General features: G+C 37.9%; 1 protein-coding gene across 1 annotated transcript in view; it reads left to right on the top strand.

The window, feature by feature from the left end:
- The window catches only part of Cadps2 (calcium dependent secretion activator 2), a 511,596-nt gene that overhangs the window by 412,496 nt on the left and 82,226 nt on the right, over positions 1-16,874 (top strand). Inside the window, 2 exon segments of the mRNA XM_048786046.1 lie at positions 13,408-13,511; positions 15,171-15,179. Of these exon segments, the coding sequence (XP_048642003.1) occupies positions 13,408-13,511; positions 15,171-15,179 (113 nt within the window).

The raw sequence follows: 16,874 nt of genomic DNA, 5'->3' as shown, positions 1-16,874 counted from the left end.
ATTTTTGTATTATATATAAGATGTGGGTATTGTTCAAAAGGTCGGTGGAATATTTAAATTACCTAAGAAGATGAATTTTTTCTGATAGTCATAAGTTACTTTGATTCCATCATCTAATATGATATAATGGAAATGTTAATTTTAAACTACATTTAACAATATGGTTTTTTATCAATATATTGAATTGAATGTCTTTTATACTGCTCCCTGATGACATGATTGTTCTTTTTCTGTTTAACATACAGATAAGAAAATGTCGAGAACATAATCCCCTTTAAGTAGTACAAAAGTATTCACTTGGTCTTTTCCTCATCTGATCTGCAATGAATGAGGACTCCTACCATGTGTGTTTGCCTCAACATTTCTCCCTCTACTCACTAACCACACAGGAAAATAATCCCACACTATGTAATTTGTGTTCACACTAATTAATTAGCTCATCACAATGTTGACAGATTAATTCCTATGCATCCAACGATGTTTGAGGGGAATAATAAGCAGGACTGCAAGGATTATAGACTAAAGGGGCGAATGAAGACATTATTTGCTCAGTCTGACAAGGCTAAAGCTCTGTGTGCACCCTCAGTTCGTGTCATACAGGGGAAAGTCTGCTGGGAAGCATCCAGCTTCTCGGTGCATATTCAGGTAGTCAGCCAAGTGAAAAGTCAGGCAAGGACCTGAGAAGCACCCTTGCACACTGAAGCCACCATGATCAGGACCTCTGCACTCACCAATTACCCAAATGAAAGGACTAAAGGAAAGAAGAGGGCTCTGTCAACCTCACACAAACCAAGGAGATGCTTAAGGACAAGTGCCTCTCTCCTCTCCAGTGGGTTCTGAGATGCCTCCCTTAAACATCCTTCCTGCTTCATCTGAGTGTGATTCTAGGAAAGCAATAATATGTGTTACTCTGTTTAAAACTGCTGACAACCCTTCACACTGCCCTCTGCTTTAGGCTTTCCACCCCTTAAATTGGAATGAATCTCACCAGCACTGACTGATTTGTCATGCCTCTGCAGAGGTGTTCTGTGACCTCAACAATGACACTTTTCCTTGATCCACAGTTGCTGTCTATGAGTCATCCATCCTGTCCTTTCTTTTCTAACACAATTCTATTTATTTTTAAAAATTATTTATCATCCAGTGTGAGTTGTAATAGATAAGGGTACCCTCAGTCACTGCTGGTCATGGATAATCCCATGGATAAAAATCAAAAACTTGAGTTATTCTTGAATGATGTCCTCTTTCGGGTCACACTGTCACAGGAACTTGATTTTAAGTTTTAATGACACAAATGTTAGGATGTTTGAGGAAGGACACCTCCTGAAGGTAGGCTTCAGCTTTCTGGCTGTTTCCCTACAAACATATCAGCCTCCACACCTACCCATGTCTCCTGTTCCCTGAATCTAGAGAGTGAGGTTTCTTCCTCTTCAAAACCAATGCAGTCTCCTGTGGTGTTGATCTCAATTCAACCTACTTCTTTCTGAAGATTTTACTTCATTATGCATCTCTTCTTTCTCCAGTGGCTGTGGTTCTTTTTTCTAGATTTTTCTTTTTCATCCATAACCATGGTATCACCCTAAAATATGTTTGCTTTGGGCTCTACACCATCTTCTAGCTACTATCCAAAGAGTAGTATGTACTCTCACCTTTATTTCACTCACTTGACTTCTCGTGTCACAGAAGCATGTCTTCCAATCTTGCTGATCTGCCTGGTGGGAGAGTCACGCAAGCCTAGAGGGTGACAGGGAGGGAGGGAAGCATTTAAGTTCCATTCCTACCTCTCCCTTGCATTGGCTTGAGACAAGCAGTGCCCCTTACCTCTTGCCATTAGAATTGGAAGCAATAAGCCAGGTCACTAATACCTGAGAGTATATTAAGAGAGTGAGATGTCAATGAAAGCTAGAATGGGCTGAGTGAGTTTCCCTTCCTCTCCTCTGCCATTCAGACCCCAAGCCTAAAGGATTGCAGCCCAAAGAGACTGTTGACCGATGGCTCCTGCTTTGAATACAACAGATTAAAGGTGAATCCCTGTCTACTGGATTTGCCTAATGGATTGGTAAAAGAGGAAATAATCTGTACTTAGTTTTGTATTGCTTGGGGTTCCCAAACTCTCACCTCGGTCTCCCTGTAAGGGACATGGTCAAGCACCACCTGTCTTCTCTTTCTCAATCCCTTCAAGAGAGCTGAGCTCTCATGTCACAATAATTAGATTCCTGAGGAGTACAACTCCTCCAAAAGACAGTAAATGAAATGGTGTGTACCATTGGAATCGATGAAGCTAATATTTACAGTGAGTGTGATATCTCAAGGGGACACAGGATGGTACGAGCAATTTGACACAGGAACAAGAAGTCGTGAAATATTGGGTATAAAAATAATATGGTTGTAAGAAAGATAAGGATGAATATAGCTGAAGACTTTGTTAGCAACCTGGGAAATCAGAATGAGGACTGCAGGAAAGGAGAACGTGGTATAAAACATAAAAGGAAAGCTAAGTGGTACACAGAGTAGAAGTAGAGTAAGTTTAACTTCCAGCAGACTCAGGAGGAAAGAGATACAAATGCAGTATACAAGGGAAACAACTAGATACAGGAGGCAGGCAACCATGAAGGAATATTGTGAGCAAGTACAAAAATTGAAAGTCTGGTTGAAATTGAAACATTTCTTGAAAAAACATTTATCTAAAAATCACAAGAAACAAAACTCAAACAGGCCAACAAGCTTTTAAAAAATTGAAATAGTTGTGAAAGACCTGCCCTCCCTAAATCTCTAAGGCAAGTTACTTTTGGAGGTGAGTTCTACCCAACCTAAGAAACAAATCATTCCTATTCAAAATAAGTTCCATAAAATGGGAAAAGAATGAAAGCTGCCTAGTTCATTGCAACAAGTAATATCACCCTATTCCAAACCTGTCAAGACAATAGAACAAGAGAATTATCATGGATCTATTTTATTATGAGCAAATATGCAAAATTCCTAAATATAATATTAACTCACAATATCCAACACTGCATTGGAAAAATGAGTCAATGGAATTCATCCTAGGAATGAAAAAGTTGTTTTATATCAGAAAACAAATTCAAAGGAAAACCAAAATTAGTTCAACAGATTCAAATAAAATATGTGAAACAGTCCAAACACTTACATCTGGTTAAAACTTTTACTGTTATCAACATAAAAAGGAGACTTCCGTAACTTTATAAAATTTACAGAGAAAGATCAAACATGAATATTTTACATAAAGGAGAACATTTGGAGACTTTCCCTCTAGGATTAGGAACAAGTACATACACTACCCTAGCTCTGAGAATCTTGAATAACATAAAAGGAATAAAAAATACATGAATCATAAGATGGAAAGAGTAAGTTAACTCCAAAACAAAAGTTTTGGAGTCCTGTCTTACAAGATACTAAGAACAAGTTATAAAGCCTATGATCAGGCAGAACAGGAATATAGAGTCAGACCTCTGTGTCTCTGAAGACTGGTGGGATTCATCCATGTAAAGGAGAGACTCAGATCAGGGTGGGGATTGGTAGGCTGCTTAGGAGGTGCTGTTTGAAAGGTGGGCCTGTGTAATGGGTAAAAAAGAATCTGGCTTCCTCTCTTATGGAATCTTGATCTCCAGTAAGATGGAATCTTGATCTCCAATTAGATCTCAGTATAATGAAAGAAATACCTAACACTATAAATCTAGCATTTTTCCTTGAATACCCCCAAATGTTATTTTTACCTTCTCACTTCTTAGATGGTTTTCCAATTTTGTCTTATATCTGAGTCAAAAAACAGAATTGTTTTAACTTACTTACTTAGTACAGATAATAAGTTGAAAATACTTAAATGAATATGTTGCTGTTTCTCCGAGATCTAGAAAAATTATATTCTTCAAAAAAAAATCATCTCTGATGAATAGTGGTCTTCTGTAAAAATTCTGCATGAGAACATAAGCACCCCTGAGAAAAGAAAACATTTGTATAATGTTTCCTTCACTGTACTCCTTGCCAGGAATTATTCCCTCAGCCATGATCTGTGACACCATGATCTGTGACAGCTCTTGCTAGAATCCTTGCTCCTTTCTTTGAAAATGCATGGAAATCTCATTACAAGTGTTCAACACCTGCTTCCTAAAAGGTCTCAAAAAGGATGTCAGTTTGCTCAGCTCACTTGACAGTGTATCATGTGGTTTTTTATTTTTATTTTGTACTTTAATACGGAATGTGACTCACAGATAAATGTGGTCTTGACATAACAAGCCTCCTTAGTTTCACAAGCAGTTTTGCAGAATTTATCATTCTCTAGAGCCAGAGCTTGAAAACAACTGATTGGTGACCCCTCGTTTATTTACTAACATGTGTCAACAGGTAAACCAAGTGACATATAGCAGCATGGCTCCTGTAGCACCTTGTTAATCTGAGTAGTTTAGATGTATTAAAAAGTCTTTTCCAATTGTATGAAATCAGAGTAATGCAAACTGACAGTTTTCTACCACTTTCTTAACAGAGTTTGTAAGTGCTCAAAGTCTGCACAGATGAAAACATAGTTTTAAATCCAGTGCCTAAATTTGAATTATATTTTGGATATTAAGGAAGGAAGGATTCATTATTTACAGGCTAAAGATAAGATTCAAGCACCAAATTAAAAGGCCTGATTGAATATATATTTTAATATAAATGCATATATATGTATTTTTTAACTCCAAAGAGGAAACTTCTTAAATATCCATAAGGCAACAAAGCATACACATATGCTCACAGTGATTGTCAGACCCAAGATGTTAAAGTTATAGAAATACTCTAAATGACACTAAGTCCAACCCTATTCTCTATACCTGGTCTATATGCTTATCTAACTGGGAGTCTTGACCCAAATGTTAGCATGAAATGTGTTATCTAAATCATGACTTGGCTGCCCTCGGTGACCTTGATCATATATCAGAGGAAACAAAGACATATATACAGACATCAAGATCTTTTGACCAATTTCATACCCTCCAAAGCTTCAAATTTTTTTCAAAGGGTGTCTTTCATCCTCTGGTTGCTGTTTCTAGAAAGGTTCTCTTTACTTCTCCTTCAGCTGGCTTCCCAACTGGCAAGCAGCCCTCTGGAGTTGCTTTTACCTTTCCCAGTGCCCACTCCTTAACTGACCATCTTCCCCATAGCCTCGCTCACATTTCTGAGACTGTATTCCCCATGGTTCTACTTGAATATGAAAATGTGAATTAAAGAGGGTTAGGGGCAGGGGAGGATGTGAGTGTAGAAGTGTTCCTTGTATGCAGAATATGACAGATGAAATAGAAAAGATATCTTAGGTAAACACAATTAGAAAGCAAGAAAAAATAGGCATGAGATAAAAATGCTATGGACCTTAAGAATTTAATAAGTGGTATTGGCATGGGAGGCACTTAGATGACTCTGGTAATTTTCATTGCCTGAATTTGAGTTATGTTTGGGAGAAATGGCTGCAAGTATGTACAAAGAGCAACATACAAGGGAAGGGACCACTTACCCGTTTCAGCTATGGAATGTGTGTGTTCATACACATGTGTAAGACCAGTTTTTAAAAACTTTGGTCATGAAATTAGTTAGCAGTCACAGTAGAAAATTGTGTGCTATCATTAGAATCATACAACCTGTTTTGTTTTTTTTTTCAAAACTAACTAGAGAAAACTAAGTATACAGGTAGATTTTTTTCTTCTCCTTCAGGCCTCTTAGTCTTTGCAGCCAGCAACACTGAGGAGATACATTTTCCATTTTCTGCTTTGCAGACTTGGAGAGAAGTAGGATCTCAAATAAACAGACAACTTTAATAAAACTCAAATCAGGATATCTTGTAAGTCAGGTAACTGTAAAAGTCTGTAACAAAAGATAAAACGGATATTAATTTCTGTATATGTAGGCACATGTAATCTTTTCTGTGTAATTCTATCACCATCATCCCTTATTTTACAGTCTTAAGAGGGAAATGTGCTTCTAATTCCCTGCCAAAGAAAGTTTCACACAGTCACTGACTTTCACCTCACATATATGTTGACACATGTCAGTCATGGGTCACTACTTACTGTTGTCTTATGGAGATTGCTCAGTTTAGACCCAGTACAGCTGCCAAAGGCCTACACTGCAGTGGCAAATTCTCCTTTATTCCACAGTTGGCCATTGACTTAAAAATGAATTTATTGATGTGAAAGATAATCCTGGTGAAGTAGTTAATGTGACTGTGACCACAGAACAATTATTGCAAAGCACTGTGTCATTAGCATGGCTAATTCCAAGGAGATATTAAGTGAAACTGTTGCTTTAAATGACAGGGTCATTAAATGAGTTGGTCCCAAAGGGCTCTGTGGAAGTAAAGCCACAGAATTATTGTTTTCAAACAACTGTGACATTAGTATTCTCTTGGATTCTGAAAAACTGCAGGAGGCCTTGCCATCTTAGATTAATTATGTTCATTCATACATATAGGATTGCCCAAGTAGGAACAACATCCTATCTGGATAACCCTACAGAAATGTGAAATTCATTCAGAATCTGCAGTCATCTTATACCTAAAATAAGGTTTTTACGAAGATCTAACTTGATTTCCATTAAAGAATAAAGTCTTCATAGGTCACCTTTGTTTTTACTTCTGTTTTTCATTAAGCATTAATATTTCTCAAAGTGCATTTTCTAGGCCAGCATCATGAACATCACCTGGCAACTTATTTGAAATGCGAATTCTTGGGTCTCACCCAAGAAGGCTGAATCAGAAACTCTGGAGGTGATGCCAGGCAATTTGTGCTTTAGCAAGTCCTCCAGGTGGTTCTGATTCACGCTGAAGTTGAGAACCGCAAATCTATACTGAAGATACCCCATTCATTGATGAAAGCAATATATATCCCAGCACTCATAGAACCATGGTATCATTTAGGGTGCAGTTAGAGAAAGTATCAGTGAGGCCTGCTTCTCTTTCATCAGTCACAGTTAACGTAGCAAATGTATTTATTCCCTGTTGAGTTTTAGGAAGTGCCTCTCCCCCAGATTTTTGGAGCAGTCTTCTTAGCAAGCTATATACTGTTCCCTCTAGGTCAATAAATACAGGAAGTTCCCCCAAAATCATCTAACCTAGTCACAAGTTGTAAAGAAATCATAGACAGGTGGCAGGGGAGGGAATAGTTTGGTTTAATGGGAAGAAAGTGTCTGATTACCTGCCCTCCTTCCCTCTTGGGATAAGAAGGCTCATGAGTATTAAGATCTGGCCAGGAAAAGACTCCTGGGAGCCTGGCTGCCCTTGGCTCTGGCACCATATCACTTACCCCAGGTTGCTTTGTCTGGAGCTGGAGGATGGATAAGAAAACCTAAATGAGAATTTAGACTTTCCAACTGAGCCATCTGCGTGGATCACACAAATGAATAAGCAGTAGTACTAGAAAAGAGTTAGGATCCAGACTAGGGAGCCAGGAAATATTGCCTGAGCCAGCAAACGAGGCCTAAAGGGACTATGGCTTCTGAATAGACAGAAGGCAGCTTACACAGAGGAAATAGCTAAGACCCTGTCTTTTCTGTTATCTCTAGTTTGAGCAAATTGCTTATTTGCCCCGAGCAGCATATGCAGTTCACTGAAGACTGGAGGAAGAGGAGGGGATTCATTCCTCCTTTTCTTAGCTGTAATCTGTGGGTAGGTAGATAAGCAGTCCACAGACAAGCAGCTGACAGTCTCTGCCACTGGATGATCTTGAGGATGTCAGGTAGAAGAAATCAGATGCCACATCCTTGGCCCAACTTCCTTCTTCTTTTTGACCTGTCAAGGAGAAACCTGACTGCTTATGGCTCAGAGTGTGTCCCAGGTTAATGCTTCCATATTGCAATATCTCTTTCCAAAAGGAAGTCCTGCTTTTAACCCCCTCACTATATAGTGATCATTTTCCTTATGTCCTTCTCCTCTTTCACACTTCTTCCAAAGTTATTCCTAGAGTCCTTATTTATCTATCTATCTATCTATCTATCTATTTATAATACTTGAGATTGAACCCAAGGGTGTTTTATCATACAGCTATATCCCGACTCCTTTTTATTTTGAGAAGGGGCCTCGCTAAGTTGCTGAGGCTAGCCTTGTACTTGTGATCCTTCTGCCTCAGCCTCTTGGATTGATGAAACTACAGGTGTACATCACCCTGCCCAGCTAACCTACAGTCCCCCTTAAATCTTTCATGTCTCTCATCTCAGCTATATCATGCCAGGGCTTTCTCCTCATCTATATGATTTTTGTTGGGAGGAAGAAGCAACAGGGAGTAAGTTTTTCTTTGCATGTGAGGAATGAAAAAGGGAAAGACTTTGTGTTGGACTGCTGATCGCTTTCTAAACTCAAACACTCACCCACTAAAATAATTTCTTTCTGAAGAACTCCACAGGATATGCATGAGCAATTTAAAGCCTTCCTGTTGATTCATCTTTGGTCTTACTTCTTACAAGCTAAAATCCCTGTGATTGCACGCTGAGTGCATTTAATTGGCCCTCTGTTCAGACTTCATTACAGAATTTCCTCATATGGGCCAAAAATGGGTGGTATGTTCCATATTCTACTTTAAAGTCTGATTATGGAGAGAGATATATAGATTCATTTAAGTCAGAAATCTCATCTTGTTCATCACTGTATCCTTGCTAGTACAGCCCCTTAAATGAAATAAATATTCATTGATTAAATTCAAAGGCACAAAATCTGGGCAGTTGAAAAACCAAACTAGAAATCTGAATACAAATTCAGGAATTACTTTTTTATATTCCCCATGAAAATCATCATGTCCTACATGCAAGAAAGGAAAGAAGACAGGGCCACGTTAGGGTGAGATTATTGTATAATCCTTCAGTCAGTGCCATCTTGAGATGTTGTTTCTTATTTAGTACAAGTACAGATGCAGTCTATAAAAAGTTAAGATCATTGTGCATATATGTGTTGAGAACACTTAAAATCTCTCATCAAAATTAATTTGTGATAATTATTACATAATAAAAAGTACATCAAATCATAATGCATACTTTAAAGGTATGCAAACTTTGTCAACTAAATATTTTTAGTTAAGGTCAAAAGCATTACAAATTTCTACACGTTATAACATGAAGAAAAAAGAACTGAAGTGATCTCACTGGTCATCTTCCCACGCCCCTTGCAACCTTCACAAGGAGCATCATCTTGCATCCATCACTGAGGACCTTGACAGGAAATTACAGCAAGGGAGGCAGCCAAGGAGAATGTGCTGGGAGCCTCACTTCTCTCCCTTTTCCCCAGTGGGATCTCTTCTTAAATGTACAGAGGTATAATTAAAAGGAATTGCTTTAGGGAGCCAATGAGTGTTATCATAGAAAACTAAAAATGTTTTAGAATGAAAAAAGATCATAGCCAAGAGCAATGCATTGAAATTCATCATGAAACCTTGCTGCTTTGTTTTAAATGTCACTATTTGAAATGTATTACAACAATCAGCAACTTGGTGTGAAACCTGAAGAATATAGAGAACATCTGTAATGCCATGGAAATGTTACTAAAAGAGCAAAAGAAAATACCTTAAGGAGAAATTCTCAAATATTCATAGCATCAGTTTTTGAATGGAGCTATCTATAACCTTGTTATCTAATAGAGTCCCGACTATGGAATGCTTTAGATTTCTTGGATGTAGTCAAATGATGAGCACCAGGGGTGATAAAAATACTATTTATTTAAAGTACTAGAGTGGCCATTACATTCAAGTACAAAGTTTTAATCCTCTCAGCAAACCTAATCTAGGAGGAATAAAATGTTTTAGACTATAGTTGAGTTTCACCTAGGACACGGAGTATGCACCAGAGTTTTTATTTAAGATAACATCAAATGTAAAAAGATGGTTTTGAAACATTCATACATAAACAGAAATAAGTTTTGAGATTGTTTCTGTAATTTTTTCCCATTTTTGCCTAGTTGTGGCTTAGGAGATGGTATGTGTGTGTCATTCCTGTTAGAGAATTGAAAATGAAAAAGAACTCAAGTCATTGAGAGGTAAGATTTTAATCTCATCCTAGGCAGCAGCTGCATGACCTTGGTCACCTGCTTCAGCCTCTCTGAGACTCTGTAATGAGAGTCTTGATTCCTTAAGTTTCAAATTGGGTGTGAGGATTTGGTCAACAACGTGCTAAAGTATGTGAAAAACAAGATCCTCTTTTATGACATAAAATTTTTCTTTCATTCTTTCATCTTTACCCCTCCTTGTGAAAAACAAATTGTGTACATATGTAAATATGTTAACATAATAAAAGTCAGTAGATATAGCCCAGAATTTATAAGCAGCATAGATTCTCTAAGCTTGAAGAAATCTTCAAGACTATCTGTGGATGACTTTGATCCTTCCCTCAAAGTGTCTCTTGCATCTTTGCCTTCTCCTCCATCCCCTGTCACTCTACCGGTTGGGGTCCCATCCAGGGTCCATACTACATAACCTCACTGAGCCTTGTTGCACACAACACCAAGTATGTTTTTCTAAAATTTTATTTATTCTGAGGCCCCGCTAAGAAACATTTGTACTAAGCTATATATTAATAGAATCATCCAGTCTTACTTAAAGCCTACCATGGTCACCCATTATTCCCCAGCACATTCTTGCTCTAGCCAGGTAAATACAAGACATAGCAATTAGAAGCCACATGAAATTCAAGTCTTCCTTTCACTACTTTTTAGCTGTTGCATTTCATCTCTGTTATACGTGTGTCCTTATCTGTTATTTATATTGATTTAAAAAAAAAGATATTAGGAAAAACAGTGGGATAACATGGGAAGTGGCAGGTGATGCCTGACAGTGGCTTTCAAGGAACTGTAACATTTGTACCTGTTGTCATCTTCTCCTCCCTCTACAATGCGCCTCATCTGTCATACAGTTCCTCTTCTCTAGAAACCCTCCTTCTTCTTACCCAAGTCATCTGTTACTCCTTTGTGACTTATCTTCCCTCTGATGTCACCCCAAGCCCACTTGCTTTCTGCAGTCATCTCCCATTTCTCTCATCACCCATATGTTTGCTTCATATGTTCCCAAACTTTTCTTGAGGATCTTGTTTTCTTGATTAAAAAGCCAGAGCCTCCCCCAAGTGGAACAGGTGGTGGTGCTAAGTCATGAGCCCCCTTGACCTCCCCGTTGTTTGAAGATGTTGATATGTCCTTGGAAGAGATGGAGAATTTTATAGTTGATGTCTAAGGATACTTAAAGTTGGCTTCTGGGTTTTGCTTTGAGATCAGGGCACATCTTATACTACTGTCAACTAAAAAATAAAGTAAATTGACCTGGAAGTAAGAGGACATAGCATTTTGGGGGGGAAATAAAGAATTGCAATTCTGCTACACTGAACCAAGGCAGCTCTACATAGTGTCCTCTAAGGCAACTGTAACTCAGATTTTTCATAAGAGATTTCCACAAAAAGGTGTTTTCAGAAGCAATTTATGGCTGGGCAGAAATACTAAATCATGAATCCATTTTGATTTGTTAGTTAATTATGGTATTCCAAACTGAGAAACACTGAAGGCCAGAGCATACTGCCTTCAGTTGTTTAATCCAGATCTATTGGAATATTCCTTTAGCAGGTGTGAGTGCAATCCTCTGCAGTTTCCCAACCCTGCCCTAGAAAGCTGTGGTCTTGGTGATATTTCTTTCTACTCCTCACAGCTAAGAGAATTATAGGCACACTCAACTAATTGGTGTCTGAAAGGCTGATTCTCCTAAAGAACCATTATGTTCTCTGATCCCTGTCATAGAAGAGCTGTGGCTCTCCATCTTGCAGGAGAATTTAGTAGGATGTGTACATGGTTTGGAGATTCAGGGATACAAATCCCAGATGCACCACACTGTCTGACCAACATCAACCATAAGTAGTGTTTCACTGAATCACAATGTGTCCCTTGAGAACAAATTAGGTCAGAGCAAATGCAAGAATCTTCAAAATTTAAGGCTGAATTTTAAAGGAGAATTAAATTGAGGGGAAAGATCTATTGCAGGAAGAAAAAAAAAAAAACAAGAAAAGAAAAATGTGGTTCCTAAGGTCCAAAGAATAAATTCTTTTTCTGAAAAATTCATTTCCCCTCCATACAGTCTTTTTCAATGGGACAGAGAGGATTCATGGAGCCCATGAGACTAAGACAGAGTGGGTATGGCTTGGTTTAGATACGGTCTGAAAATGTCCCCCTAAGTTTCATGTGCAGGGAGCTTGGGCTCCAGTATGGCAGCATTGAGGTGGTGAGATCTTTAAGAGATGAGTGTGCAGTGATTGGATCATGGTGACAGCAGCCTCAGAAGGAATTAATGATGATCTCTTAGTTCTTGGAATCAGTTCTCAAAAGAGTGGGTTGTTATAAAGCAAGGCAACCCTACACACTGGTTTCTTTCTGCATGTAATCTTTTCTGGGTACACTACATCATAGTGTACCCAGAAAGGCTTTCACTAGAGGCCAAACAGATAGGGCTACCCAATCTTGGACTTTAAGCCTTCAAAACTATGAACTAAATATACCTCTTTTCTTTATAGTACCCAGTATCAGGTATTCTATTATATCGACACAAAATGAATAAGACAATGGTTCATCTTTATTAACTGAATACTCTGTTCTTTGTATTCAGTCTTGAAACAGTTTCATTACACTGGGCACATCTAATTTCTGCCAGTTTGATGTACTTTGAAATCATCTACTTTGCCTTCTCTTTTGCTGAATTTCAGGTACATATACTTAATCTTATTGTGGCCTGTCCTTTTTTACACCAGTTTGGCTTAATGCTGAAAGAACTTTCAACTTCAAAGAATGCTTCTGCCCTTCTCCATCCCCCTGCCCCTGACAGTTGGAAGGTGGGGTGGGATGGTGTCAGGGAAGCAGGAGAGGAAATCAGTTAATTGCAGGCTGTCAGAGTTGTTTTAGGTGACTTTGTACTTCTTGAATTTGAGATCAATGTGAACTATAGACATTCAAGCTGGGAATTTAAATAGCAACAAAAAAGCCTGGGTTTTGCTAATGCCAGGAATGACTCATCTCGTGAGAATGGTATTGAATTGATAATACAATATAGAGAGAGGAAAAGACTGTGGTATCTGCTCTCTTTGTGTTTCTGACCTTGAGGAGAATTATAACTTGTTTGTTGCAGAAGTTGAGCATCTAATGTGCTGTTGCACCTGTTAGTTCTTATGTACTAAATGGCAAAGCACTTACAGATCCCTGTGATTGCTTTGTGGGTGAAATATTTTCTACAATCTGGTGAACTGGGTTTTTAAAATATAATGTATTCAATTGTGTTTCTTGCATCCGTTATTTCTCAAAAGTATGCTTTCTCATTCTATTTCAATACTGCAGCCTCATCATTACATCTTAGAATATGTTTCCCTTTGTATTTTTCAAGGTAACATTATGTTTTTGTTTTTTTCTTTTTTATATAGAGACCATGAACCAGGCAACTCCTGCTAGGAAGCTGGAAGAGGTTCTTCATCTAGCAGAGCTCTGCATAGAAGTCTTACAGCAGAATGAAGAGCATCATGCGGAGGTGATGACTGGTTTAAAGCTATAAGGAAGGCTCTCTCATAGTGGCAGAAGTACTGAGAAAGTAGCCCAGTGATACACAGCTAGCCATTCACCTTGAGAAAACTGAGAGCATATGTGAATTTCCCACAAATATAATTTCTATACATCATAAAGCATACATATACTATAGTTGTATATGTATACAATTTCATATCTATTTCTGAAAACAGTCTTAGAAGAACTTACAGAATCTGTCTCAAAATGCCTAAAAGAATATAATGAAACTGGATGGAAGAGTGACTCTGGAGGCTGAGGCAGAAGGATTGTGAGTTTGAGGGCAGCCTCAGCAACTTAATGAGAACTGTCTCAAAATAAAAGACTTTTTTAAAAGGGCTGGGGATATAAAAACTCAGTGCCTCTGGGTTCCATCCCCCGGTATCACCAAAAAAAAAAAAAGAAAGAAAAGAAAAGAAAAATTATTAAGCAAAGCTGGAACACAATCCCATCTTGTGAGGCCAAATTGTTTGCTTTGACCCCATGCTGTGATCACTTTAGTTTAGAAGTGTAAGTTAATCAAAATTAAAAAGGATAATCTGTGATAAGTTTTAAGGGAAAATCAAATAGCAAACATTCATAATTATAGTTGATTATTCTCCTCTGATCATCAAACTTTAAATTTTCATTAAACTTCATTGTTTATGATTCTAAAGTTCTAATTCCATATTAATATTCATTACAGTTCTGGAGTGGTTTTTCTCCATGCAAACAGCTTATATTCTAAGCCTTTCTAATTATTGTGCGTTTATTTACAAAAACAAAATTATTTCCTGACTTTTGCTTCTGGTGGGGGAAATGAATAGGACCGAATAAATGTAATAAACTTCAGTGCCCTAATAGTGCTTTATTCTGGAGGAAGCACAAGAATGAACAAGAGGGGAAAAGACCAGATATATACGAATCTACAGAATATTTATATCTAGATCCAAAAATTCAAGAAACTACAGGATCTATATTTTAAGCAAATTCTTGGAAAAGAGGATTCATGAAAACTTACCATAGGTAACTAAGATTTATTGTATCTGGTTATAAATATGATCATTCAAAACATCTGCTTTTAGCTCACACTGTGGAATCTAGTTTTTAGCTTGCATCTGTCATGTGTGAACTTGTTATGGATATTTTATTTTAAACTGAAGAAACAGCTGCTTCAATAATTTGAAATGAATTCCCAGGAGGATCTTTTCTAAGCTAGTACCATTGCTATGTTACAATGAAAATGATTATGTGATAAAATATATGTATGTTTTGTCTTTGTCTTTTGTTAAAAGGCATTATCATCAGAGTACTGGGCCTTTCTAAATTAAAAAAAAAAATTCCAAATGCAGTATATATGTCAGCTAAACAGGTCCCTCAGATACCATTTATAGAAATTAAAAATTAAATGTTATTTAATATACTCTGTGCAGTCTCTGAGAATGCATGCTGCAGTATAACCTATCAAACACAATTAAAATGTTATTTATTTTTTAATCCACAAAAAATACAATTGAAAGAGACAATTATAACATCATCCTACTTAATGCTTAAATACAGAACTGTTGTCATGTCTCCTTTTTAAAATGCTTTGTAACACTGGCATTTTTCTATTCCACTATGCTTCCAAATTCTTGGGATCCCTCAGGGAAGAGAGGTGAGTAAAATTGGTTCCACTGTTCTTCTAGCATGGTATAATTCTTTCATGTGAATTTAAGAGAGGACCCACTCTGATGCTACTAATTTTAAAGCTAACTTAGTCCTTTCCTTAGAACTAAAAGCTGTTTTTTTCTTTAAACAGCCATAATTTAATCTTTGTTACACTCTTGGTAAATGGACCTTAGTCACAATCATGGGCATAATTACTGCTGACCATCTAAGTAAAGCACAACAAAACAGATTTTGATATTTTGGCTTGGGTTTGTGACTTTGATTTCTGTCTTTTTTCAATCCTTTAAACCAGATCTAACTTTTTATCTGAGCACTACTGGAGAGTGAATTGGTGTAACCCCAGAGTCATTTCCAAAGTGAATTGGTGGACTGCACTCCACACTGAGCTAGTTTCTTTCCTCCATGAAAGAGCACCTGGCTCCCCTCCCTTGGGGGAGGTTAACTTATCTGCCTTTGAGGAGAACTTCAAGTGGCTGTGTGTCGCTCCATTCTTTTCATTCTCCTTCTCTGCACAGTGGCAGTTTACTTGACAGGGCTAAGAGGTTGTTTGTGTCCTTCAACAATTTCTCCGTTAAGCAGGCTTCCTGTCCTTTGGATCTTTGTCAGTAACTTACTTTAGAAGGCAGTTTTCCCTTCTCTCTGAAAGCCTCTCGACCTCTCCTCTCAGTGTTTTCTTTAGAATTCTTATGTTTCCTTCTTAGATGGTTTAAGCTCCTTTCCAGAAAATCTTCTAGACTGTCTCTACATTTCAGTCAGACCATGTCTGACCAGAAACTTCAGGCAAACTGATCTGACAGCTTTGCATCTAAAAGCCACTCACTCTGACAATGCTAGGGAGTCCCAGTGCCCACTAGGGAAGCTGTTGGCTCTCACCAGCATGCTCCCTCCACACACATCATTTATCCAACAAGAAAATAGATCCAGAAAGGTTGAGCAACTTGCCAGGTATGCACAGGTGATTAGTAACTGGGAGAAAACCTAGGCCAGACTTTAGACACAGGTATTTTCAAATAAACCTCATTGTGCTTTTCCCATTTAAGTAGAATGGCTGGAGTGGTCATCCTGCCTGATTCTGCTGACAGATTTGACACACAGCATCATAGCAGAGATGAAAACGCAGAGAGGATTCCAATGCCAGCCTGGAGCCATCCTCTTCCATTCTGTCATTTCTCCCTTGTTCTCTGGCAAATGTCAGGATTCTCAGAGTGTTGAGAGTATAAGTAGTCAGGCAAGAAAAGGAACAAGATGAGTATGAACGCAGCTCAAATTTCTGCTTTGGGTGTTTATTGTTATAGCAAAATTTTGATTTAGGGTTCCTAAAAGATTTTAAATATAATGTCATTCACCATATGATAGCACCATAGTCAAGGTGGTTTGGGAGTAATTTGGCAGCTACAGTGTAGACTTCTCTCAGTTCTCTGCAGATGGGTGATTTAAAAAAAAATAATTTAATTTTTATTTTTTTTGTTTTTATGTGGTTTTAAGGATCAAACCCAGTGCCTCACTCATCTCTAGGTAAACACTCTACCACTGAGCTACAGCCCCAGCCCTGATTGATCCTGTACTTCAACTGGCTCTGTCCCAAGCTGCTCCAGCAGCAGAGCTGGAACAGGAAGAAGACTTAAGCATGAACACACATATTTGTGCTTATGTACTCAATAACAGACACATCTGTATTTGA

This window comes from Marmota marmota, unplaced genomic scaffold (genome assembly GCF_001458135.2).
Source record: "Marmota marmota marmota unplaced genomic scaffold, marMar, whole genome shotgun sequence".
NCBI lineage: Eukaryota > Metazoa > Chordata > Mammalia > Rodentia > Sciuridae > Marmota > Marmota marmota.
The sequence above is the reverse complement of the archived record's forward strand: the minus strand, read 5'-3'. Positions and strand labels throughout refer to the sequence as shown.